Below are 26,969 nucleotides of genomic sequence, written 5' to 3' on the forward strand. Positions count from 1 at the left end.
TAGTTTCTTCTGGTGCTGAAGAGGTTAACAACCCTTTCTATGCTGGTCAGAAACATGCAGCTTCATTTGAACTGCTTCTGATCTGGTTATTACCTCTTCCTATTAAAAAACTGGTCAGACCTTCTTGTCCTTGCTGGTGAAAGATTCATCTTCCTGTGCTGTGTGCTAAAGTTAAGTGGTTGGAGTAAAGTTGTTGTGGTAGTCATCTGTAGTTTGTTGTAATGCGTGTGTGTTTATCTCCTGGTCCCTGTTCCAATTTATTTTATTCTTCCCTGTCCCCATCCCCTTCCTTCTTGTTGGTTAGTACTTTTGTATGATAGAGGTTTCTGTTTTCCTTGTTTTGTCTTTGTGTCTTGATTACATTACATTTCTGTCCCATGCCTCATGGGGTGGGGGAGGGGATAGATAAAGGTTTAACAGGAGCAGAGTAAGGTCAGAGACTCGGGGCTCTCTACCGTCAAGAGATACCCTGGGACAGGGATAGTTTGGGTCCCAGTTCCAGGGACAGTTTGAGGCCCCCCTTTCCTTACTGAACACTGTCACAGCATGACATACAAATTAAAGGAATAGCCGTATAAATTTCCCTAACAATTCTGCTAACAATTTAAAGAAATCGTCTTAATGATTCATAGCAATGTCAAAATGTAATGACTGATCGTTGCATGTCCTCCATTTTATATAGAGTATAAAAAGCAGATGAAATTCCTAAAGGGAATCTGTCAGCAAGATTTCACTTCACACACTTTTTACACTATATGCCCATGTAGCTCTGTCAAACACAATTCTAGCAATACCTTTACATGGCCAGTACTTTCTTCCATTCCTCCTGCTTGACTGACAGCCTCTATGCTATGGGACTTCAGGCAAAGGAGCAGTCAGTCAAGCAGGAGAAGGTGGACAGGGAATAGAGCTGGAGAGACAAAGGCTTTAGATCTGCAAATAGATTTTCAGCCTCAATTCCATATCAATTCAAACACAGATTTCTCAGTAATGGAGGAACAGACTTGCCATGTTAAAGTACTGCTGGATTTGTCTTTGAAAGAGCTATATGCTCATATAAATAGTTTGGTGCAGAGGTCAGGGTAGAATTCTGCCAACAGATTACCTTTAAAGTTTTGACTCATAGTCAACTGGCTTAGTGGTCAAATGATTGCAGTGAATCCAGCTTCATAAATTCCCAATCATCAGCCAAGTATGCATTTTACAATTTAGTGTTGCATGACAGCTGTTAAAAAGGGAATCTGACATAATTTGACTTTTCGATTCCCATCCAGATAAGTAGATTGGTTCCTGTAAACCCAAAAGTGAGCATTTTCATTTGGTTTTGTTCAGTCCAGAAGCCATCTTGGAGATGAGCGTAGTGATAAGCGAGCATGCTTGGTACTCGAGCGAGATTTCCGAGCTCGGTTGGTCTCAGAGTTCCCTAACAAACAGGCAATCCCCACATGTATTCAGGCTGTCTAGCAGCCACAAATCATGCAGCTGCGGTGACACAAACTAAATCTCCGAGCCGCCCAAAATACTCAGACACCACACTAGCATGCTCGGAAATCTCAAGTACCGAGCATACTCGCTCATCACTAGGTGAGACTTAAACATCCCCATGTTGGCATGTAAATTTTAATTCTATTAAATCTAACAAATTACTAATAAATTTCCATAATATATTTTAAGACATTCTCGGTATGCCATTTGCATATTCTGCTCTGTATGCATAATATCTCACATTAACTGTCAAGTTCCCCAAAAAACTCAAACACCCCCAGGGATATGACTACATTTTAATATATTGTTTCTATTGCTTCTAAACATGTAAATTATAAATAGAACATGTAAATTAACTTTGAAATGAGGGATGTAGCAAGAAACATTTTATATGTGTAACAGATCGTCAAGAGAAGTAAATATAAATTACCAGGCACATTACTTGTGTGATGAGTTGTTCCACATTTAACTAGCACTTTACAAAATCATTTTACAGTATGCTCTTAATAACATTTGCATAATTTGCAATGCTGGTATTCTTAGGTGTTAGGAAGGGATTAATAATTACCACATTTAACTAAAGAACTGTGTTTTTTCCCATTTGCACAAATCCCCACTGTCCATTAGAGACAGACTTTGTTTTTAGCTGTAAGAAGCTATGATAATTTTTGCAAGCCATGGGACATTGCAACATAATTAGGTTATTAATGGAGGAATTGCTAAACAGTCTTTTATGTAATAAACAAAGACGGTGCCAAATACCATTTAGGATGTTATTGCAAGGCGAACAATTCCCTCTACTGTGATTGAGCCTGATAACAGGCATGCAAGGCTATGTGCAATAGCGCGAGGGCTGCTGGATCTGGTGGATTGTCCGTAAATTGTTTATTGCACCAGAGACATATAAAGAAAGTCTTCTGATGTAGGTTCATGAAGTTATTATAATCCACTTATATTTGGGGCTTTCACAGGACACCTAGTGATTTAATAGACCCACAGTTCAGTGCTATCAAGTGGATATTTGATGTTTACAACCTATATGCTGTTCTGCTAAGCCGGTTTACCTTCCGGGGGCCTTCTTTAAGCCATTTGAAGTGAAATACAAAGTGAAGAATTTTTTTTATTACATTTATAATTTTAGGTTGCGTGGAAAGGACAAAACATATTCCTAGAAATGTAATATCAGCTCAGGGTTAGCTGATGTGGAGGCATCGGTCTGGCAGTTCAAATAGCGCTGCACAGTTTATAGAACTACATCACTCTGTGCAAACTACTCATACAGCATAAGGGCAGTCTCACACGACCAGATAATTCCGGTACCGGAGAAAACAGTCCCGGAGCCTTCCGTGTCCGTGTGTCCATGTGTAGGCCATCCGTGTGCTGTCTGTGTGTCCACGTGTCACGTCGGTGTTGTGTCTGTGTGCTGTCCATGTGAATATGTATCACAAAGCTTTTGACGCACACGGATCACACACGGACCACACACAGACGTGATCCGTGTGCGGTACGTGTTTACATGCACCCATTGACTTTTATGTGGAAAGGACAAAACATATTCCTAGAAATGTAATATCAGCTCAGGGTTAGCTGATGTGGAGGCATCGGTCTGGCAGTTCAAATAGCGCTGCACAGTTTATAGAATCTGTGCTGTCACACAAAAACGGACATGTCAGCGTATTTTGCACACAGACACACGGTCCGTGAAAACATGCTGACATATGCATAGACCCATTCATAAGAATGGGTCTACGTGTGTCAGTGTCTCCTGTACGTGAGAAAACTGTCACTACACGTACTGGAGACACTGACTTGTGAAACTGACGTAAGGTGTACTGCTGGCGTAAAGCATGCCACTGATAGCAAGCTCATGTGCTATCATAGCTCTATTTGGGAGAGTTGGCTACACCCAATTGGATATACAAATTGTTTTCCTCTACAATGTATGACACAATTTAATTAAATGATCTAATGGCAGTTAGCTGTGGGTTATACAAATTAGCTGAACTGACTGGCATGTATCATCTGATCCTAGAACAATAATCTCCTGCTGGTAAGACACTGATTGAATTGAAACTACAACAATCTGCTGAGTAAGTAAGACTCTCTGCCCTACTTTATACTGCTCTCAGTTTAGATAGTATGAATCTGCTGACAGATTCCCTTTAAAGGCCCTTTTACATTTAGCGATGCACCAGCGATCCAACCAGCGATCCGACCCGGTCAGGATCGCTGGTGCATCGCTAAATGATCGCTAGTGAGCTTTCATACAGAAAGATCTCACAGCGATGCAGCAGCGACGCAGCGCACGATACTTACCATTCACACACAGCGATCCTGCGTCCTCCCGCCCGCGTCCAGCGTCGCTCGTCGTCACAGCAGGAAGTCTCAGCAGGAAGCGCCCGACGAGAAATGGAGCCGGACATTCTCGCGCGATCAGCGATGGACAGCGGGGGAGCCGGTCGCTGGTAAGTATCACACATAGCGATATCGCTAGCAATATCGCTATAACGTCACAAAACCAGTGACGTTTTAGCGATATTGCTAGCGATATCGCTTAGTGTAAAACCCCCTTAAGGCTAACATCCCCAGTAATCAGATTTTTATCAAGTTGCACAAGGTCTCTGGAATACACTACCCCAGACAAGTAAATTCCTATAATTTTTCTAATCAAACGAAGTTTGTTCTTGTGTCCTCTGAATTGTGCAGTGTTCAGGAATTTGCTGGTTCTATGCTATTATTATTATTATTATTATTAGCAAATTTCTACTGTGTTGAGATTTTAGACTTTATCCAAATTTAAGAATCTTTTGTTCGTCATGTTGGCAAGCCATTTGCGCCAACATGGCTTGCAATTTCACATCAAAAAGAAAAATAGACCGGCACTATTCTGACCCCATGGCTAATGCTGTGATCAGCGGAGATTTGTTGACAGCTGGCCTACGCCATGACACGCAGGTGCTCAGCCCGAAGGAAGCGAGTCCTGGTTGCGGGGGGTAGAAGAAAAGAGGGTGGCACTCTGATTCACATGGCTATCTCAGTTGAACTTTATTCCTTGGACATACAATTTAAAACATGGAGCTGGGAGCGGGATTTCTGCGGGACGATGGCCATTCCACGTGAATTGGAGTGCCACCTTCTTTTTTTCTACTGTTGTAATTTCCTTTTCATATTCCAAACACAGCTTTAGAAATTAGCGATATAGCTGGCACTTGGACATAGAAAACTAAGTCAATCAACATCTTATTGAGTGATGGGCCAACCTGTGAATGTTTGATCCAGCGAATTCTGCCAAACATCTAAAATAAGTTCAGTTCAGGTACCAGAACGGTATCTAAACCTGAACCAGCACCCTATTGAGATGAATGGGGGCCTGGAACATCCATTGTTTGCCATGCTATCATGACAGCCATGTGCATGACAGCATGGCAAACACAGGCTCTTACTACCGCCGGTCACAGAGCGTGAGCTAGCATCTGTGACTGGCAGTAAAAAGTTTACCACCAGTCACAGACACCAACTGATGGGAGACTACTACTCCCATTAGCTTATGCCTGCTGTTGTTGATAACAATGAACCAAAAAAATCGATGTGGGGTTTCTTCTATTATTGATAACCAGCACAGGCAAAACTGACAGTTGTGGTCTGCAACCTTGAGTTGTCAGCTTTATCATGGCTGGTTATCAAGATTAGAGGGGTCCCCACGCCATTTTTTTAAATTAAAAATTTAAGTGACTTATAATGGCTTGGGGTACCCGCTCATATACCCATCATACATATCCACGATCCCATAGGCCCGTGCCCATATACCCATCATACATATCCTCCATCCCATAGTCCCATGCCCATATACCCATCATACATATTCTCCATCCCATAGTCCCATGCCCATACACCCATCAAACATATTCTCCATCCCATAGTCTCATGCCCATTTACCCATCATACATATTCGCCATCCCATAGTCGAGTGCCCATATATCCATCACACATCCTTCATCTCATAGTCCCATGCCCATATACCCATCATACATATCCTCCATCCCATAGTCCCGTGCCCATATACCCATCACACATCCTCCATCCCATAGGCCTGTGCCCATATACCCATCATACATATCCTCCATCCCATAGTCGAGTGCTCATATACCCATCATACATATTCTCCATCCCATAGTCCCATGCCCATATACCCATCACACATCCTCCATCCCATAGTCCCATGCCCATATACCCATCATACATATTTGCCATCCCATAGTCGAGTGCCCATATACACACCATACATATCCTCCATCCCATAGTCCTGTACCCATATACCCATCACACATCCTCCATCCCATAGTCCCGTGCCCATATACATATCTGCCATCCCATAGTCCCGTGCCCATATACCCGTCAAACATATCCTCCATCCCATAGTCCAGTGCCCATATACCCATCACACATCCTCCATCCCATAGTCAACCATTATGACTTCATAATGAGTGGCGGCGGGGCTTGCAACCTATGATGACATCAGCGTCGCCATGGCAACCATTGTGACATCATAATGAGGGGTGGGGCTTGATACGCACACACTGTTTCCCCATTATGCAAATAGGGGCATTATGACATCATAATGAGTGGTGGGGCTTGACGCGCACACACTTTTCCCCCAGTATGTAGATAGGGGTAAAATTGTTTGGTGAATTGGAACGTGCTGGGTTAAAATTTCACCTCACAACATAGCTTAGGACGCTCTCTCGGTCCAGACGTGTGACTGTGCCAAATTTTGTGGCTGTAGCTGCGACGGAGCGGATGCCTATCCCAGACATACACACATACATACATACATACACACTTTGAGCTTTATATATTAGACTAGCTGAAGAGCCCGGCGCTGCCCGGGCATAGTAACTAACTGTGGTTAGTTATAGAAAATTATAATTATCCTCCATCCCATAGTCCCTTGCCCATATACCCATCATACATATCCACGATCCCATAGGCCCGTGCCCATATACCCATCATACATATCCTCCATCCCATAGTCGAGTGCCCATATACCCATCACACATCCTCCATCCCATAGTCCCATGCCCATATACCCATCATACATATTCTCCATCCCATAGTCCCATGCCCATATACCCATCATACATATTCGCCATCCCATAGTCGAGTGCCCATATACCCATCACACATCCTTCATCTCATAGTCCCATGCCCATATACCCATCATACATATCCTCCATCCCATAGTCCCGTGCCCATATACCCATCAAACATATCCGCCATCTCATAGTCCCGTGCCCATATACCCATCATACATATTCTCCATCCCATAGTCCAGTGCCCATATACCCATCACACATCCTCCATCCCATAGTCCCGTGCCCATATACATATCCGCCATCCCATAGTCCCGTGCCCATATACCCATCAAACATGTGCTCCATCCCATAGTCCAGTGCCCACTCATACATACATACATACACACTTTGAGCTTTATATATTAGATTGCGAGTTTGCACAATAAGTCCATGTAATCTGCACTATATATATTTCTGTGCATCTTTTGCAAAAACAAACATCTACATAAAACATTTTTTTCTTGTATTTGTTTGCAGTCTTCATTGCTGCTAAAACCTTTGCCTTTTATTATTTATTTTTTCCTGCACCAGAGATTATTCTGTTATAATGGTGGATCTATTATCTGCATCTGCAAGATCCTACATTTCCCTTTATTATAAGCAGTTCAATTGCCTTTTTTACACTAATATTGCATTATTAATATATGTGTATATATATACAGTATATATGTAGGGCAGCAAGGTGGCTCAGTGGTTAGCGCTGCAGCCTTGCAGCGCTGGAGTCCTGGGTTCGAATCCCACCAAGGACAACATCTGCAAGGAGTTTGTATGTTCTCCCCGTGTTTGCGTCAGTTTCCTCCGGGTACTCCGGTTTCCTCCCACACTCCAAAGACATACTGATAGGGAATATAGATTGTGAGCCCCACCAGGGACAGTGATGAAAATGTGTGCAAACTGTAAAGCGCTGCGGAATATGTTAGCGCTATATAAAAATAAAGATTATTATTATTATATATTTTATGTTGTGCCAATCTGTAAAATAAAGGCCATTTTTATACAGAAATTTTATTCTCATTTTTATTTATTGTTGCTCACATAATCTCTACCAGGTGAATCACTCACCATCTTCAGTTGTGTTTTTTTATCTATTACCGGATGGTCTGCCATCCATTCACCTGGGAAAAGGGCACATTGATCACACTATTATTCATCACCTCCAACTAAGATTTATATTATTCTGCTCCATTTCCTAATTTTCACCTTTGCCCAACACCTGGTCATCTAATAGTTAGATGAAAACCTGGAGAGAAGTACAAGTCACAGTGTCTTGCACCCACTGTGAAATTTGGCGGAGGATCGGTGATGATCTGGGGATGCTTCAGCAAGGCTGGAATTGGGCAGGTTAATCTTTGCGAAGGACGTATGAATCAAGCCGCATACAAGGTTATTCTGGAAAAACAGTTGATTCCTTCTGCTCAGGCAATGTTCCCCAACTCTGAGGACTGGTTTTTCCAGCAGGACAATGCGCCATGCCACACACCTAGGTCAATCAATGTGTGCATGAAGGACTACCACATCAAATCCCTGTCATGGCCAACCTAATCTCCAGACCTGAACCCCATTGAAAACCTCTGGACTGTAATCAAGAGGAAGATGGATAGTCATAAGCCATCAAACAAAGAAGAACTGCTCAAATTTTTGTATCAGGAGTGTCATAAGGTCACCCAAAAGTAGTGTGAAAGACTGGTGAAAAGCATGCCAAGACGCATGAAAGCTGTGATTAAAAATCATGGTTATTCCACAAAATACTGATTTATGAACTCTTCCTGAGTTAAAACATTAGTATTGTTGTTTCTAAATGATTATGAACTTGTTTTCTTTACATTATTTGAGGTCAGCAAGCACTGCATTTTTTTGTTATTTTGACCATTTCTCACTTTCAGAAAATAAATACAAAATTTATTGGTTGGAAATTCAAAGACATGCTGTCAGTAGTTTATAGAATAAAAGAACAATTTACATTTTCTCAAAAATATACCTATAAAGAGAAAAATCAGACAAACTGAAAAATTTGCAGTGGCCTCTTGATTTTTGCCAGAGCTGTAGTTTAACTATGAGTAAATGTACATGGGGATGGCAATAATGGAAAGCTGCTAATTGGAGTTTGCTACAAGCCTCCAAATATAGTTGAACAGGTAGAGGATGAAATGCTACAGCAAATTAAAAAGGCAGCAAACACTAATAGGGTTCTTATAATGGGGAATTTTGACTATCCAGACATTCTATGGGACAGAATCTTCTGGTGTGATAAAAGCTACAATTTCTTATCCACAGTTCAGGACAATTTCTCTCAGCTGGTAAAAGAACCAACCAGGGGAGGTAATCTGCTGGATTTGGTTGTGTCAAATAGACCAGATACAATTTTCTGATCTAGGGAGTCAGGGAGCTTTTGGGAAGCGGTGACCATAACATGGCAAGTTTCAATGTAATTTTCAATAAAACATTCAAAAGGGGAAATTCCAAAACCTGGAACTTTAAGAAAGCTGATTTCAACAAATTAAGGGAAGAGCTTAATCGTATAGACTGGGGCCATGTCATGGTAACTGGGGATACAGAATGGCTCATTCACACCCATATAAGCCTATGGGTGGAAGTGAGACAACACACATCACTCGGATGACACTGGCAATGGAGGAGATGGAGAAATTCATGGAGGGTCATATTAGCATATCACATCTGATGCCATACGCAATTGTGACCCCGGCCATATTCTTAGACTCTCTTGTAACAGGGGTGGTGCCATGGTATTGGAGGATTGCTCACGTGGTACCAATATTTAAGAAAGGAAAGAAGGTGGATCCAGCCAACTAACATCCAGTAAGCCTGACATCAGTACTGTGCAAAATTTTTAGGGCATTATAAGAGATGACCTGCAGAAATATATTGCAGAGAATAAGGTAATAACTGACAACCATCATGGCTTCATGAAGAATAAGTCGTGTTTAAATAACATGTTGGTTTCTATGAAGAGATGAGTTCAAATCTGGATGCAGGTAATGCGGCTGATGTGATTTATCTGGACTTTGCAAAGGCCTTTGATACAGTCCCACATGATAGCCTTATACTTAAGCTACAGAAGCAAGGACTGGGGGAAACTATATGCAAATGGGTAAAGAATTGGCTAAATGAAAGGAAACAAAGAGTTGTCATAAAGGGTACATTCCCTAAATGGAATATAGTCAGCAGTGGGGTACCGCAGGAATCTGTGTTAGGACCAATTCATTTTAACCTCTGTATTAATGATCTTGTGGATGGGATTGAGAGTGAAGTGTCAGTCTTTGCTGACAACACCAAACTATGCAGGATATTAAAATCTGTCCTTGAAATTACAATATTGCAAAACGATCTGAATAAGATAACTGAATGGACAAACACTTTGCAAATGAGATTTAATGTACTGTAGATAAATGTAAAGTAATGTACCTAGGACGGAGTAATCCTATTGCTGCATATACATTAAATGGGAGTATACAGTACTTGGGACTACAGACCAGGAAAAGGACTTGGGTATTCTGGTTACAAGTAAGCAGCAGTACTCATCAATGTCAAGCAGCAGCCGCAAAAGCAAACAAGATTATAGGATGTATAAAAACAGATAAAATCCTGCGATCCCAATGTATAATTACCCCTTTATAAAACACTGGTGAGGTCACATCTACAATATGGAATCCAGCTTTGGGCTTCACATTTTAAAAAGAATATACAGAAGTTAGAATCAGTTCAACGACAGGCAATTAGATTATTACAAGGGATGGAAGAGTGGATATCATTTACATGTACAATTATATGTATGGCCAGTACAAAACACTGGCCCATGACTTGTTCCATTCAAGGACCGTACTGAGGACTACGGGGCACTCATTACGGGTGAAAGAAAGGCGATTCCGGCAGCTAAACAGGAAAGGGTTCTTACAGTTAAAGCAGTCAGAATGTGGAATACCCTATCACAGGAAGTAGTCATATCAGACACTATAACAGCATTTAAAAAAAGGCTGAACGATTTCCTTGATGCACATAACATTGCGGGTTATAGCTAAATTAGTGACGAAATGTACAATTGGTGGAGAAAGGTTGAACTTGATGGACCTAGGTCTTTTTTCAACTTACGTAACTATGTAACTATTAAAGTAAAATGTAAGCAACAGTCCATTTTCTTACAATACATTTTATCTATACTAGTATATAAGTAGAAAATCTTTATAATGACACTAATAATCTAACATATGCACTAAATTTATAAGCACTATATATCTTAAAATTTTCCATTTCATCTTAATAAATAGGTTCATGTTTTATATAAAATATATTAAATCACAATCGCCCTATCACAATGTTTTCTATTTTATTTTCTATTAGATTCTTTACGTTTCTCTTCATGTAGATATCAAAAACTGTATCTTCTATTTGTACTTATTTCTATATGTAACCATTTGCCATGTGAAATAAATTATATTTTGCAGATTACTGATTTAATGACTGAATTGTCTGATGAACGATTCAAAGGTGAAGTTGCTTGTCAAGTTTTAGAAGGCGAGAAAGCAGAGAGACTAAGAATAACACGAGAAATCAAGGAGATGCAGGTAAGTTGTCTAAGCATATAAATACAGGGTGGGTCATTTATATGGATACACCTGGGTGGGCCATTTATAAAGTTGGATCCAAAAGACCGACTTCAAAATGGCCGCCATGGTCACCACCCATCTTGAAAAGTTTTCCCCCTCCCATATACTAATGAGTCACAAACAGGAAGTTGATATCACCAACCATTCCCATTTTATTTAGGTGTATCCATATACATGGCCCACCCAGGTGTATCCATATACATGGCCCACCAGTTATAGACAAAGCTCTAAAATGTTGTATATATATATATATATATATATATATATATATATATATATATATGTACTGCTAAACTGCTAAAAAAAAATAAAGGGAACACATCCTAGATATCACTGAATGTCAAATTCCAGTTGCAAATCTTTATTCCTTACACATGTAATGCATTGAGAGCAATAAAACATGAAAGTGATTATTGTAAATTAAAATTGATATCCCATGAAGTGTGATTGACTTGGAGTTACATTGTGTTGATTAAGTGTTCCCTTTATTTTTTTGGAGCAGTATATATATATATATATATATATATTAGTAGGCATTGAGAATTCACTATGGCTTTCATACACATTTGAAGAATTTGAAAAAAATGTATATTTAATTTGTAGGGGTGTAGAAATAGAGTTTAGAGTTTGGCAGGGGTATAAATATAGAGTATGCAGCAGTTTCGCTAAGGTAAATAACAAAAACCTTTGTACCTCATAAGAGTACACCAATATTAAAAATGACATAAGTCAATTGGGGGTCCTGTTATAAATTTAGCATTAAGGCCCTGAAGTTTTAATTATGTCTCTGTTGATGTCATTTGCTCTGTATCCCCTTTCTTTGAATCTGGTCCACTTTTTCATTAAGTCCAGGGGCAGACTGGCCATTGGGCAAATCTGTGTTTGTAACAGTGTTGACATGTTCAGGACAGCACGTGATTGCAAGGATATGTACAAGTATACTTGCAGCCACGTGCCAACTAGAAAAGAACATTTATTGCATACAGCATTCAGTGCCAGATCAGGCCTGCCTCAGTATATTATACAACCCCTGGCAAAAATTATGGAATAACCGGCCTTGGAGGATGTTCATTCAGTTGTTTAATTTTGTAGTAAAAAAGCAGATCACAGACATGGCACAAAACTAAAGTCAATTCAAATGGCAACTTTCTGGCTTTAAGAAACACCAAAAGAAATCAAGAACAAAAAATGTGGTAGTCAGTAATGGTTACTTTTTTTAGACCAAGCAGAGGGGAAAAATTATGGAATCACTCAATTCTGAGGGAAAAAAATTATGGAATCATGGAAGAACAAACCAACAAAAAAACACTCCAACACATCACTAGTCTTTTTTTTTCATCACCTCTGGCTTTTATAACAGCTTGCAGTCTCTGAGGCATGGACTTAATGAGTGTCAAACAGTACTCTTCATCAATCTGGCTCCAAGTTTCTCTGATTGCTGTTGCCAGATCAGCTTTGCAGGTTGGAGCCTTGTCATGGACCATTTTCTACAAAATTAAACAACTGAATGAACATCCTCCAAGGCCGGTGATTCCATAATTTTTGCCAGGCGTTGTAGTTGTATAACATTTGGCTGTGATACTCATATATGTCTCTGGTTTTGGGAGATCACTGTTCTGAAAACTTGCTCCTATTCTACATTATCAGTTATAGAGCATATAATCACAGCAAGATAAGGAATTTTCCTTTTGATACAGCCATAGGCCATTCATCACAGGCTTAATTAGCCTGCATGGATACCGGATAACAGTGTCTATACCACATACCTATTTTCCATTTGCAGTCGGTTCACTGAGGAAGGTCTGATTGACAGAAACGTTTGTATATATAATTTTACTACAACACGTGGATCATATTAAAATACAACTTAAGCAATTTCCTGTGTGCCAAGTTTATTCTACTAGTTTATCACAATAAAAGCTCCCTCTAAAGAAAAAATTACACATCATTTTTCTTCTTGCACGCAAAATAATGAGAGATAGTCATTAAAGTTGGATCCAATTTTCCCCCATTTTGGCTCCTGTGTCTGTTTTTATCATATGTGCGTCTTTTGTTTTTCTTGTATGAAAAAAAAATATGCGTTTCCAAAGCTTCTCCTACCAACTACTCAAAGAAGTGCCAGGTGCCTTCATTTTGTGCATGCATGGAGGAGCCCATGATATTCATGAACTAAGGTTCTGTACTGTACTTGTAGAGAAAGCTGAAAATCAGCAAAGGAACCAGCAGTTTATGAATATCGAGAACTCTGCACCATGTACACATAGTGGAGAAAACTTCTTAAAGTGTCACTGAAGAATTTTTTTCCATGCTGGTGTGGTGCTTCTAATATAAAGTCCCTCCCCGTAGTCTGATATATATCCGCCGCCATGTTCACCTTCTATTGGTGCTGATCCAGACCTGCTTTTCCAACTTGTGATCACAACTTCTGACCGTAAGTCAGAGGTAATGGTCACAGGCTCTCAATGCAAGTCTATGAGAGCCAGAAACAAGTTGCAAACTGCTAGAGACCGAGGGGAGCGGCCTCAATAGAAGTTGAAGATGGCAGCGAGTAATTATGAGACTAGGAAAAGGGACGTTAGATTAGAAGCACCATTCCAGTGCTGCAATAAAAATAAACTCTGGAGTGGTGTAATAACTTGACTGACATTGTAGCAAGGTAACAAAGGTTGGTAACATTAGTCGGTAACATTGGTAACAAGGGTTTTCATGACAATTACGGCAAGTGAAAAAATTGTAAGACCTGACTTGAATTAGGGTCTCTGTCACTACATTATCTTGCCTACTTAAAAATATATATATTTTTTTACTAAGGGAAAGTATGAACAAATGCAGAAAAACCTTGAGTCTGTATCCAAGCAGCTAGAAGAAACTAATCAGCAAATCCAACTTCGAGAACTTGGAACAAGTAGTCCAGGAGGAGGTAAGAATAAACATTATTATACTCTACTCTGTGACCCAGCAACTTGACAAGTAAAATTTGTATTAAGGAATTCAGTGAACGCATTAATCATCTACATAATTAAGTTTGAAAAAAGGATTAATCAATGTTAAACTTTGATTTGTACTTTGAGAAATGATCGTATGTATTGGTCTCTTGTGCTGTATGCGAATGCGAATCATATGCTGCCTACTAATTATGATGTACCGTAGTTACTGGACTATGCAGCCAACAGAAATTAGGAATGAGATTAGAGATATAATCCTCTGACACGTTTGTTTACTGTAGAAAGTAGACTATTTATAAGAGAGGTCCAGAATAATTAATATTATAACACTCATCAATGTGTTTCACTTACAAGCAAGGCCATTGCTGTGCTTTGCCTTAGTAGCAAGGATATTTTTTGAACAGGATGTGCTATACTATGTTCAGTATGAAATCTCTCATACAAAGACTATGTCTTAAGGAAAAAAGAAAATAGCAATACAGAATATTTGATATTGGTGGATCAGTCAAAATTCCAATTTGCCTGTTCACACAGATTTTCCTGCAAAAAAATGCTTAAAAAGTTGTTCTCCTAGAATTTCATGCCCCTTTTTATGCTCATGGTTATCTCCAAACTCCAGAGCATAATAAATGTAAGATGTGAAAAATAGAAAACATCCTTAAATCCACCTTACCACTCCCTGGGAGGGCTCTGTGCAAGTCCACAAAAGGTCACAACATCATCTTCACAACATACGCTATGACTTTACGTGGTAATTTAAGAGCAAGCGGCAGCTATAAGATGATGATGTCACATTGCCAGCCAATCACAGTCATGCCACAACTAATATGGTTACAGAATTACAGTGACTCACAGGCAATCCCTGCATGCTAAATGGCTGCGTAACAGGCGCCAAAGATGCAGGGTTGGGATTCGAGTTTCAACTGGAGCACCGCCCATTGCTCGCCAAGTAATGAGCACTTTCAATCACCATGATACTCGATTGATAACCGAGTATCACAGAGCACGTTCGCTCATCCCTTATTTTCTCATGTATACAGAATATCATTTGTAGTTTAAATTCTTCTGACCAAAACTTAATGCTCCAACAAAGCTTTTAGGTCAAAAAATCTAACCCAATTGGAAAAATTCAATGCAATAAATTTCATATGAAACAGAAATCAGTCAGTCTTCGAATAGCAACCATGTTTGACCCCGATGCACTTTTCATTCCACTACTTGATATATAGTTTCAAATTGGGATATAAAAGACTGCTATATGATATATATATATAATATATTTTTTTTCTCAAGTATCATATTTTTGGTTTAGGAGCAGATGAGTGGCAAGTGCGATTTGACTGTGCCCAAACTGAAATCAACTTTTTGCGGAAAAGGCTTACACAATTTGAAGAACGACTGGAATCTGAGAAAACATATAAGAAAGAACTGGAGCAAAAGGTAAAACAAAAAACTTTGACTACAATATTTTTTATTTTTTTCTTTGTTTAAACTTGATGCATTTTTTAATCTAAATGGGTTGTCCACTACTAGGATAATTCATTCTCCATCTGAATGTTTGCCTCCATTAAAATAAAAACACTTATACTCCCCTCCTGTGCTGGTGCTGTTACTTGGGTGTCGGCACTCACATTGCTGGGGCTCACGTGAAGTTGGTACATAGTATTATATTTCACACAAGCTCTGTGCCCAGGCAGTACTGGCATTGCAGTCCCTACCTTCGGATGTGTAAGTAATCAAGAGGAAGTGATCAGCCAGTCACAGCTCTCACTTCCTGTTGATTCCTTATACATTTGAAGGACAGCAACATCAGGGCTGATTGGGTGCAGGCTTCATGTGACATAACACTCTCCAGGAATGCGAGTGCAAACGCAACAGGAACGGCACCAACACAGGAGGTAAGTGTAAGTGTTTTTATTTTAATGGGGGTGTGGTGTAGTAACCACTGAGTCCGCTAGGGGGTGCTGTGTGGATGTCCCAGGAGAAAGGATGAATGGCAGAATACGGAATGGCCGTTATGTATCCCAAAGTGGGTGGCTTTGGGATGGAGACTTATTTGTTGTTCAGCAATCATATTGCTGAGGTGTTGCTTCAATGTATAAGGGAGAGGTCTACAGGTAACTAGAGAGATGGGCAGGCCTGGTTACCTACAAACCCACCCAGGGGTGTGTTTAAGAGTGTCATAATAAAGTATATGTGTGGCTGTGTGTAATAGGACCTTTACTGAGGTCATAGCCATGTGATCACCTGTGTGTGTGGTTATGGACCATATAAGGTACCTGAGGTCTGGTCACATGAGAGAGAGCGCATGGATCTGATTGGGCCATGTGGAAGGTCCCGGTAGGCCTTAGTGGAGGAAGGTGTGCTACCTTCCTGAAGACCATGTGCTGAGGCTGCTGACCCGGTGAGGCCTATGTATATTGGCTGTATGTGAGGAGGGATAAGCCTCCTGTGTTTGCTGAGGCTCCAGGACTGAGCCTGAAACAATGGACACTTATACTTACTTTCGCCTGAGCTAAAGGCTATTCCTTATGTTATGTGCTGGTTAATGGGCTATGGAGCAATAAACCCTATGAACTTTTAAAGGAACATGCCTCCTGGTTGTCTCCCATCACACCTAAGCGAGTTGAATCCCTACAATTGGTGACAGACTGCTGGAAGCGGTTCCAAGAAGCACATGTTGCCGTACTGGTGGCTCTGAGCCAAGATAGCAGACGGTCTGGAAAATCGTGAGTAAGACTGACCGAGGACAGAGAAAGTGACTGTGTTAATATTTGTGGGATACCTCTGAGGAGAGAAGGTGTCCAGGAACCTGTGTGGCTGACACCAGCAGGGAATGGAAAGGACTCCGTGTTGCACTGACCAGGGTCAGTGAGAGACTGTGTACCTGGAGGGCTCAGTGAGTAAGGTCCTGGAGGGTCAGTGTTGGGAGGTTCTGGGAGAAGAATCAGATCCCTGGAGCATGTGGTATGTCCTTGGACCTGGTGAGGCGTGAGTGTTGGGCAGTCTCAGGAGGAGACGGATGTCCTGAAGAGCACCCGCTGAGCCCCTGGACCTGGTGAGGCCGGTGTGTTGGGAAACCCTGGGAGGAGGGTCGGCTCCCTGAATAGCACCCGGTGTGCCCTGTGTGTTGGATGGTCTCAGGCGGAGACGGTACGTCCTGAATAGCACACAGACAGGACACGTGAGGTTTTTGTGTGGTGTTTTTTTTCTTTCCTCTTTTCCTCTGCAAAACCTGAAGGTGATTGCTGTGGCTCAGAGGGGTCATGAAGGTTTTTTTGCAAGGCAGCTTGCTGTGGCTCAGTGGGGTCACGAAGGGGACAAGAAGCTTCCGGTAACTCGGCGGGGTTACGAAGGGGAAAAGCGGCTTCCTGTAACTCGGCGGGTTTACGAAGAGGACACCAGCTGCTGTGTGTGAACAGCAACCAGTGGTGTCAGTGATTTGTGACAGCAGGAGCTGTGGCAGTGCCAGAAGGAACTGGTGTGGTGTCATGCTTAAAGGGCCAGTACCAGCCCAAAAAGACATAAACTGTACTGTGTGAGCTGTGGCATAAGAAGTTCTGCAGAACGGACATGGGGAAATCCCAAAAGGGGCGGTGGCCCAGAAAGGGGTGGAGTCCAAGAAGGGGGAGGTGACCCAAATTGGAGTGGTAACCCAAAAGGGGGTGGAGTCCCAAAAGGGGCAGTGACCCAAATTGGGGTGGTAGCCCAAAAGGGGGTGGAGTCCCAAAAGGGGTCGGCGACCCAATTTGGGGTGGTTCAGGAAATGGCAGCACTGGTTGCCTCAGTGGGTATGTCTGGGGAACCGCAGTGTGTGTGTATGAGTTTTGAGGAGTGCGGCATGTATTTTCCTGATAACGATGGGCCACAGGTGTGTACTGTGATGCTGCACCGGGAAGGAGTCCCTGGTAGGCTGGACTCAAAGAGTCAGGTGACTCTGACAGGAACTCCTCTTGTTTTATCTCTGACCGAGAAAAACGTCAGGTTTCGCTGCGACCATGGGGTCATTGTGAATTATACGGTGGTCAGAGTTATGATTGAGATGACAAAGGGGAAGTGTCAAGGTGGTAGTATGCCACCAAACTTAGTGCATACCTTTGAGAGGGGCCGAGACTTTGTCGTGTTTGATGACGTATGGTCGGACGATGAAGACGTTTCGACTGTGGGGCCAGCGGACACTGAGACGGTTACGCCTCCTAAAGTGGACAGGTCAGAGGTAAAACCGACCGGATGAAAAGGTACATCTGCCCAACTTACGGACCTGATGTCTCGTGACAAGACAGATGGTGGGCTGGGAGATGAGGTGACTGGAGTGGACACACGGTCAGAGGGTAACTGGAGGGTTGACTCGGATGATCGGTGTGGCTCAGACTCTAGGGGTGACTGTGGCTCTGAGAGAGAAAGGGAGCACAGACTAGATGACCTAGAGAAAGAAGTCTTCGAGCTCAATGGTCACCTGGCATCGTTGCAAGGTCTGAATAAGTCCCTCAGAGAAGAGGTAGGAGTACTAACAGAAACTGTAAGAGGTCTTCTGCGGGAGAAGAAGTGGGACGAAGACTTACAGCGGCCAGGCCTGAGTAAGGAACAGTGTGAAGACAAAAAGAAACTGAAAAGTATGGAAGCAGAGGTGATTCGTTTGCAGATGGAGCTTGCTGCTGCAGTGTGTGCTAAAAGACAAGCACAGCAGGAAAGAGATGAACTAGCTGATGTAATTGCCAACAAAAGAGGTGAAGGTGCTCTGGCTTTGGAAGAAAAGAGGCGGTTAGAGTCTTGCATTGTTCAGCTTGAAGAAGAAGTGGAGGAAGAACATGGCAACGTTGAATTAGCCAATGACAAGCTGAGAAAGGCCACACTTCAGGTTGACCAGATGGATGCTGATCTGAAAACAGAACGTAGTAATGCTCAGAAGAATGAGAGTGCCCATCAGCAATTAGTTTGCCAGAATAAGGACTTAGAAGCAAAGGTTGCACTGCTGGAGGAAACAGCTTGATGCAGAAATTAAAGTGCTACAATCTGCTAGCAAACAAGTACGTCGTACAGAGAAAAAACTGAAGGCTGTACTAAGGCAAATGGATGATGAAAGGTGTACAAAGGCCTGGCGGAGGGAAATGATGTGCATCTGAAACAGTTGAAACGCCAGGTGGAAGAAGCAGAGAAAGAGGCTCAACATGCCAATACGTTGCACTGTAGATTACAGTGTGAACTGGAGGTTGCTATGGAGACAGCAGATGCAAAGAACTGTGAGGTTAATGCACTGAAAAGTAAACTTAGATGTGGTGGGGTACCATCTCTTACAAGACGCTTAGATAGAGAAAGGATCGTGACTAACCAGTGTCTGACAACGCAGACAGACCATGACCGGAGGGTCAAAGCCAATGACCGATATTCTGACCACTGGAGGCGGGGGAGGTCTAACGTAGGAACGAGGCCTTATGACAGATGGAGACGGTTCTCTCGACCTGTGGGGCAAGGTGCAGTGAGTGCCCGGTCGCGAGACCCTGATGTGATGTTATGTGTTCAACCCCCCAAGTTTGAACAGAGGGGGGAGGTATGTGGTGTAGTAACCACTGAGCTCCAGGAAAGCGAGTGCAAACGCAACAGGAACGGCACCAACACAGGAGGTAAGTGTGTTTTTATTTTAATGGGGGTGTGGTGTAGTAACCACTGAGTCCGCTAGGGGGCACTGTGTGGATATCCCAGGAGAAAGGATGAATGGCAGAATACGGAATGGCCGTTATGTATCCCAAAGTGGGCGGCTTTGGGATGGAGACTTATGTGTTGTTCAGGAATGATATTGCTGAGGTGTTGCTTCAATGTATAAGGGAGTAGTCTCCAGGTAACTAGAGAGATGGGTGGGTCTGGTTACCTACAAACCCACCCAGGGGTGTGTTTAAGAAGAGTGTCATAATAAAGTATATGTGTGACTGTGTGTAATAGGACCTTTAGTGAGGTCATAGCCATGTGATCACATGTGGGTGTGGTTATGGACCATATAAGGTACCTGAGGTCCGGTCACATGAGAGAGAGCGCATGGATCTGATTGGGCCATGTAGAAGGTCCCGGTAGGCCTAAGTGGAGGAAGGTGTGCTACCTTCCTGAAGACCACGTGCTGAGGCTGACTCGGTGAGGCCTATGTATATTGGCTGTATGAGAGGAGGGATAAGCCTCCTGTGCTTGCTGAGGCTCCAGGACTGAGCCTGAAACAATGGACACGTATACTTACTTACTGAGCTAAAAGCTATTCCTTATGTTATGTGCTGGTCTATGGGTTATGGAGCAATAAACCCTATGAACTTTTAAAGGAACTTGCCTCCTGGTTGTCTCCTGTCGCACCTAAGTGAGTTGAATCCCTACAGGGGGCAAACATTTAGAATGAGAAGGGGTTGACCTAATAGTGGACAATCCCTTTAATTTAACAAACACACATGAACAATATATACATATACACATATGTGGTCAAAATTGTTGGTACCACTCGTTTAATGACAGAAAAACCCACAATGGTGACAGAAATAACTTGAATCTGACAAAAGTAATAATAAATAAAAAAAATCTATGAAAATGAGCAAATGAAAGTCAGACATTGCTTTTCAAGCATGCTTCCACAGAATTATGTGACCATTGTGGGTTTTTCTGTCATTAAATGAGGGGTACCAACAATGTTGACTACGTGTGTGTGTATATATTCATGTGTATTTGTTAAATTGTAACTGTTGCACTGAATGAATCATGAGTGAATTGTTGGACACAATGTGGCTGGGCATATTGTTAATTAATTTTATAGCTACATCTCATCTCATATTCTGCTGGACAGCTGCATATCCCCTGCATTGTGTGGCTGTAGAACACAGAAAGCCAACTTAGCTGGGCACAAAAGCAACATTCATGTGTTTATTGCAAATTCCAGATATGACTGTTTTGTTATCATCTTCTTTGCCATTGATAGCATTTTTTTATCACTATAATGCAATGCTCTATTGTGAAGCAGAAAATCTTTGGCTTATTAGGATTACAACTAGTTCCCTCAATAGATTATATCGGATTGATTTGCCAAAGGCTACATATGTATTATACTGCACTCTTGCCTAAAGCCCCCGTTACACACAGCGAGATCGCTAGCGATATCGCTATGTGTGATACTTACCTCCGACGGGCTCCCCCGTTGGTTATCGCCGATCGCGCGAGAACGTCCTGGACCGTTTCTCGTCGACCACTTCCTGCTGCCGCCCACGAGCGACGCGTGAACGTGGGTGGGAGGACGTCTTCATTGCCGCATCTGACAGGTAAGTAACGACTCCCGACCGCTGCTATGTCGCTGGCGAGATCTGCCTGTTTGGCAGCTCACTAGCAACCATTTAGCGATGCACCTGCGATCCTGACCGGGTCGTATCGTGGTCGGAATCGCTGGTGCATCGATAAATGTTACGGGACCCTTAGTCTACTTGTTTGTCTTTAAGCCACACTATAGCCCTTATTGCTAACACAGCCAATATTTTATAGGAAACCTGAAAGTATAATCCGCCTGTACAGATGATTACATGGACAATAAAATTTGTGCTGGCTTTTATGTTAAGAATTTTAGTTTAACCCCTTCCTGACATCCGACGTACTATCCCGTCCACGGTACCCGGGCCCGTATGACCGTGGACGGGATAGTACGTCTACCGCGATCAGCGGCGCCCACGTGGTGAGCGCCACTGATCGCGGCCGGGTGTCAGCTGATTATCACAGCTGACACCCGGCACTATGTGTCAGGGGCGGTCACGGACCGCCCCCGACACGTTAACCCCTTGCACACCGCGATCAAACATGATCGCGGTGTACCGGGAGTTAAAGGGAAGCATCGGCAGGGAGGGGGCTCCCTCCGTGCTTCCCTGAGCCCCCCACGGCAGCGCAATGTGCAGCGCTGCTGCGGGGGGCTCCTATCCTCCAGGCCCCCGAATCCAAGATGGCGACGGGGGCCTTCGGGGACCTGAGGAAGCTGGCTTCCTCAGTGCCTGCAAAGCGCAGGCAAGAGGAAGTCTGCTTCAATGCCTGTGACAGATTGCTGATCTGTCACAGTGATCTGTGATGTGACAGATCAGCGATCTGTCACAGGACAGTGATGTCCCACCTGGGACTATGTAATAAAGTAAAAAAAAAATTAAAAAAAAAGTAAAAATAAATTTAAAAAAATCGCCAAATAAATTAGTAAAAAAAAAAAAAATATTCCCCAATAAATTCATTTTTTGAAAATAATAAAAAAAACAAACAATAAAAGTACACATATTAGGTATCGCCGCGTCCGTAATGACCCGCCCTATAAAACTGTCCCATTAGTTAACCCTTTTAGCGAACCCCTTAAAAAATAAAAATAAAAAACGAAGCAAAAAATAATGATTTATTATCATACCGCCAAACAAAAAGTGTAATAACGCACGATCAAAAAGACGCATATAAATATCCATGGTACCGCTGAAAACGTCATCTTGTCCCGCAAAAAACGAGCCGCCACACAGCATCATAAGTGAAAAAATAAAAAAGTTATAGCTCACAGAATAAAGCGATGCAAAAATAATTATTTTTTATATAAAATAGTTTTCATTGCATAAAACCGACAAAAACATAAAAAAATGACCTAAATGAGGTATCGCTGTAACCGTACTGACCCGTAGAATAAAACCGCTTTATCAATTTTACCGCACGCGGAACGGTGTAAACGCACCCCCCCCAAAAGAAATTCATGAAACGCTGGTTTTTGTTCATTCTGCATCCCAAAAATAGGAATAAAAAGCGATCAAAAAATGTCACGTGCCCGAAAATGGTACCAATAAAAACGTCAACTCGTCCCGCAAAAAATAAGACCTCACATGACTCAGTGGGTCAAAATACGGAAAAATTATAGCTCTCAAAATGTGGTGATGCAAAAACTATTTTACAATAAAAAGCGTCTTTTAGCGTGTGACAGCCGCCAAACATAAAAACCGCCATAAATAGTAAGTCAAACCCCCCGTTATCACCCCCTTAGTTAGGGAGAAATAATAAAACTAAAAAAAAAGTATTTATCTCCATTTTCCCGTTAGGGTAAGGCTGTGTGCACACGCTGCGGATTAGGTGCGGATTCATCCGCGCGGATTTTGTAAAATCCGCAGGTGAAACCGCAGGTCAAAAGACCTGCGGTTTTACCTGCAGATTGCTCTGCGGTTTTGTCCTGCGGTTTTTCATCTCCTCAATAGAGGAGATGGCAAACCGCAGGAGAATCCGCAGAAAGAATTGACATGTCAATTCTTTCTGCGGATTGAAAACCGCAGATAATCCGCGCGGAAAATTCCGCACCGTCTGCACTGCGGTTTTTGATTCCCATAGGGAATCATGGTACTGGGGTCCGCAGCAGCCAAAACCGCTGCGGAACCGCAGCAAAATCCGCAGCGTGTGCACACAGCCTTAGGGTTAGGGCTAGGGTTAGGGCTAGGGTTAGGGCTAGGGTTAGGGTTAGGGTTAGGGCTAGGGTTAGGGCTAGGGCTAGGGTTAGGGCTAGGGTTAGGGCTCAGATTAGGGTTAGGGGTGTGTTGGGGTTCGGGTTGGAGTTATAATTGGGGGTTTCCACTGTTTGGGCACATCAGGGGCTCTCCAAATGCAACATGGCGTCTGATCTCAATTCCAGCCAATTCTGAGTTGAAAAAGTCAAATGGTGCTCCTTCCCTTCCAAGCTCCGCCATGCGCCCAAACAGTGTTTTACCCCCACATGTAGGGTATCAGCCTACTCAGGACAAATTGCAAAACAATTTTTGGGGTCCAATTTCTCCTGTTACCCTTAGGAAAATAAAAAATTGGGGGCAAAAATATCATTTTTGTGGAAAAAAATGATTTTTTTATTTTCACGTCCGAGTGTTATAAACTTCTGTGAAGCACTTGGGGGTTCAAAGTGCTCACCACACATCTAGATAAGTTCCGTGGGGGGTCTAGTGTCCAAAATGGGGTCACTTGTGGGGAGTTTCAATAGTTTAGGTACATCAGGGGCTCTCCAAACGCACATGACACCCGCAGACCATTCCATCAAAGTCTGCATTCCAAAACGTCACTGCTTCCCTTCCGAGCCCCGACGTGTGTCCATACAGTAGTTTTCTCCCACATATGGGGTGTCAGCGTACTCAGGCCAAATTGGACAACAACTTTTGGGGTCCAATTTCTCCTGGTACCCTTGGGAAAATAAAAAAATGGTGACTAAAAGATCATGTTTGTGGAAAAAATACGAATTTTTTATTTTCACGCCCGGGCGTTATAAACTTCTGTGAAGCACTGGGGGGTTCAAAGTGCTCACCACACATCTAGATAAGTTCCTTGGGGGGTCTAGTTTACAAAATGGTGTCATTTGTGGGGGGTTTCTACTGTTTAGGTACATTAGGGGCTCTCCAAAGGCAACATGACACCCGCAGACCATTCCATCAAAGTCTGCATTCCAAAACGTCACTACTTCCCTTCCGAGCCCCGACGTGTGCCCATACAGTAGTTTTCTCCCACATATGGGGTATCGGCATACTCAGGACAAATTGGACAACAACTTTTGGGGTCCAATTTCTCCTGGTACCCTTGGGAAAATAAAAAAATGGTGACTAAAAGATCATGTTTGTGGAAAAAATACGAATTATTTATTTTCACGCCCGGGCATTATAAACTTCTGTGAAGCACTGGGGGGGTCAAAGTGCTCACCACACATCTAGATAAGTTCCTTAGGGGGTCTAGTTTCCAAAATGGTGTCATTTGTGGGGGGTTTCCACTGTTTTGGTACATCAGGAGTTTTCCAAACGCGACATGGTGTCCGATCTCAATTCCAGCCAAAAACGTCAAATGGCGCTGCTTCCCTTCCGAGCTCTGCCATGCACCCAAATAGTGATTTACCCCCACATGTGGGGTATCAGCGTACTCAGAACAAATTGCACAATAACTTTTACGGTCCTGTTACCCTTGGAAAAATAAGAATTGAGGGTGAAAAGATCATTTTTGTGGAAAAAATATGATTTTTTAATTGTATGGTTTTATGTTATAAACTTCTGTGAAGCCCATGGGGGTTCAAAGTTCTCACCACACATCTAGATAAGTTCCTTAGGGGGTCTAGTTTCCAAAATGGTGTCATTTGTGGGGGATTTCCACTGTTTTGGTACATCAGGGGTTTTCCAAACGCGACATGGTGTCCGATCTCAATTCCAGCCAAAAACGTCAAATGGCGCTGCTTCCCTTCCGAGCTCTGCCATGCGCCCAAATAGTGGTTTACCCCCACATGTGGGGTATCAGCGTACTCAGGACAAATTGCACAATAACTTTTAGGGTCCTGTTACCCTTGGAAAAATAAGAATTGAGGGTGAAAAGATCATTTTTGTGGAAAAAATATGATTTTTTAATTGTATGGCTGTATGTTATAAACTTCTGTGAAGCCCATGGGGGTTCAAAGTTCTCACCACACATCTAGATAAGTTCCTTAGGGGGTCTAGTTTCCAAAATGGTGTCATTTGTGGGGGGTTTCCACTGTTTTGGTACATCAGGGGTTTTCCAAACGCGACATGGTGTCCGATCTCAATTCCAGCCAAAAACGTCAAATGGCATTGCTTCCCTTCCGAGCTCTGCCATGCGCCCAAATAGTGGTTTACCCCCACATGTGGGGTATCTGCGTACTCAGGACAAATTGCACAATAACTTTTAGGGTCCTGTTACCCTTGGGAAAATAAAAATTGGGGTGAAAAGATCATTTTTGTGGAAAAAATATGAGTTTTTAATAGTACCGCTGTACGTTATAAACTTCTGTAAAGCCCTTGTGGGTTCAAAGTTCTCACCACATATCTAGATAAGTTCCTTGGGGGGTCTAGTTTCCAAAATGGGGTCACTTGTAGGGGGTTTCCACTGTTTAGGTACATCAGGGACTCTCCAAACGTGACATGGCGTCCGTTCTGAATTCCAGCCAATTTTGCATTGAAAAAGTAAAACGGCGCTCCTTCCATTCTGAGCTCTGCCATGCGCCGAAACAGTCGTTCCCCCCCACAAATCAGGTATCAGCGTACTCAGGACAAATTGCACAATAACTTTTGCAGTCCAATTTCTCCTGTTACCCTTGGTAAAATAAAAAAAATTGAACCTGAAGTATTTTTTTTGTGAAAAAAGTTAGATGTTCATTTCTTTTTAAATATTCAAAAAAATTCCTGTGACGCACCTAATGGGTTAATAAACTTCTTGAATGTGGTTTTGAGCACCTTAAGGGGTGCAGTTTTTAGAATGGTGTCACTTTTGGGTATTTTCTATCATATAGACCCCCCAAAGTGGCTTCAAATGTGATGTGGTCCTAAAAATAAAATGGTGTTGTAAAAATGAGAAATCGCTGGTCAACTTTTAACCCTTATAACTTCCTAACAAAAAAAAATTTTGGTTCCAAAATTGTGCTGATGTAAAGTAAACATGTGGGAAATGTTACTTATCAAGTTTTTTGTGTGCCGTATCTCTGCGATTTAAGGGAATAAAAATTCAAAGTTGGAAAATTGCGAAATTTTCAAAATTTTTGCCAAATTTCCATTTTTTTCACAAAGAAACGTTATTTTAACGAAATTTTACCACTAACATGAAGTACAATATGTCACGAGAAAACAATGTCAGAATCACCGGGATCAATGGAAGCGTTCCAGAGTTATGACCTCATAAAAGTACAGTGGTCAGAATTGTAAAAATTGGCCCGGTCATGAACGTGCAAACCACCCTTGGGGGTGAAGGGGTTAATCTGGTATTTGAAGGGAAAAAACATTTTTAATGCAAGGAGAGAAAAT

General features: G+C 42.3%; 1 protein-coding gene across 1 annotated transcript in view; it reads left to right on the forward strand.

Moving 5' to 3' along the window:
• MYO18B (myosin XVIIIB) overlaps positions 1–26,969 on the forward strand; it is a 972,020-nt gene that overhangs the window by 530,094 nt on the left and 414,957 nt on the right. The window contains exons 26-28 of the mRNA XM_073582823.1: positions 11,078–11,197; positions 14,051–14,159; positions 15,497–15,624. Of these exons, the coding sequence (XP_073438924.1) occupies positions 11,078–11,197; positions 14,051–14,159; positions 15,497–15,624 (357 nt within the window). The remainder of the gene's footprint in view (positions 1–11,077; positions 11,198–14,050; positions 14,160–15,496; positions 15,625–26,969) is intronic.

Source organism: Dendrobates tinctorius, unplaced genomic scaffold (assembly GCF_039654945.1).
Source record: "Dendrobates tinctorius isolate UK_male_01 unplaced genomic scaffold, ASM3965494v1 ptg000073l, whole genome shotgun sequence".
In the NCBI taxonomy this organism is placed as follows: domain Eukaryota; kingdom Metazoa; phylum Chordata; class Amphibia; order Anura; family Dendrobatidae; genus Dendrobates; species Dendrobates tinctorius.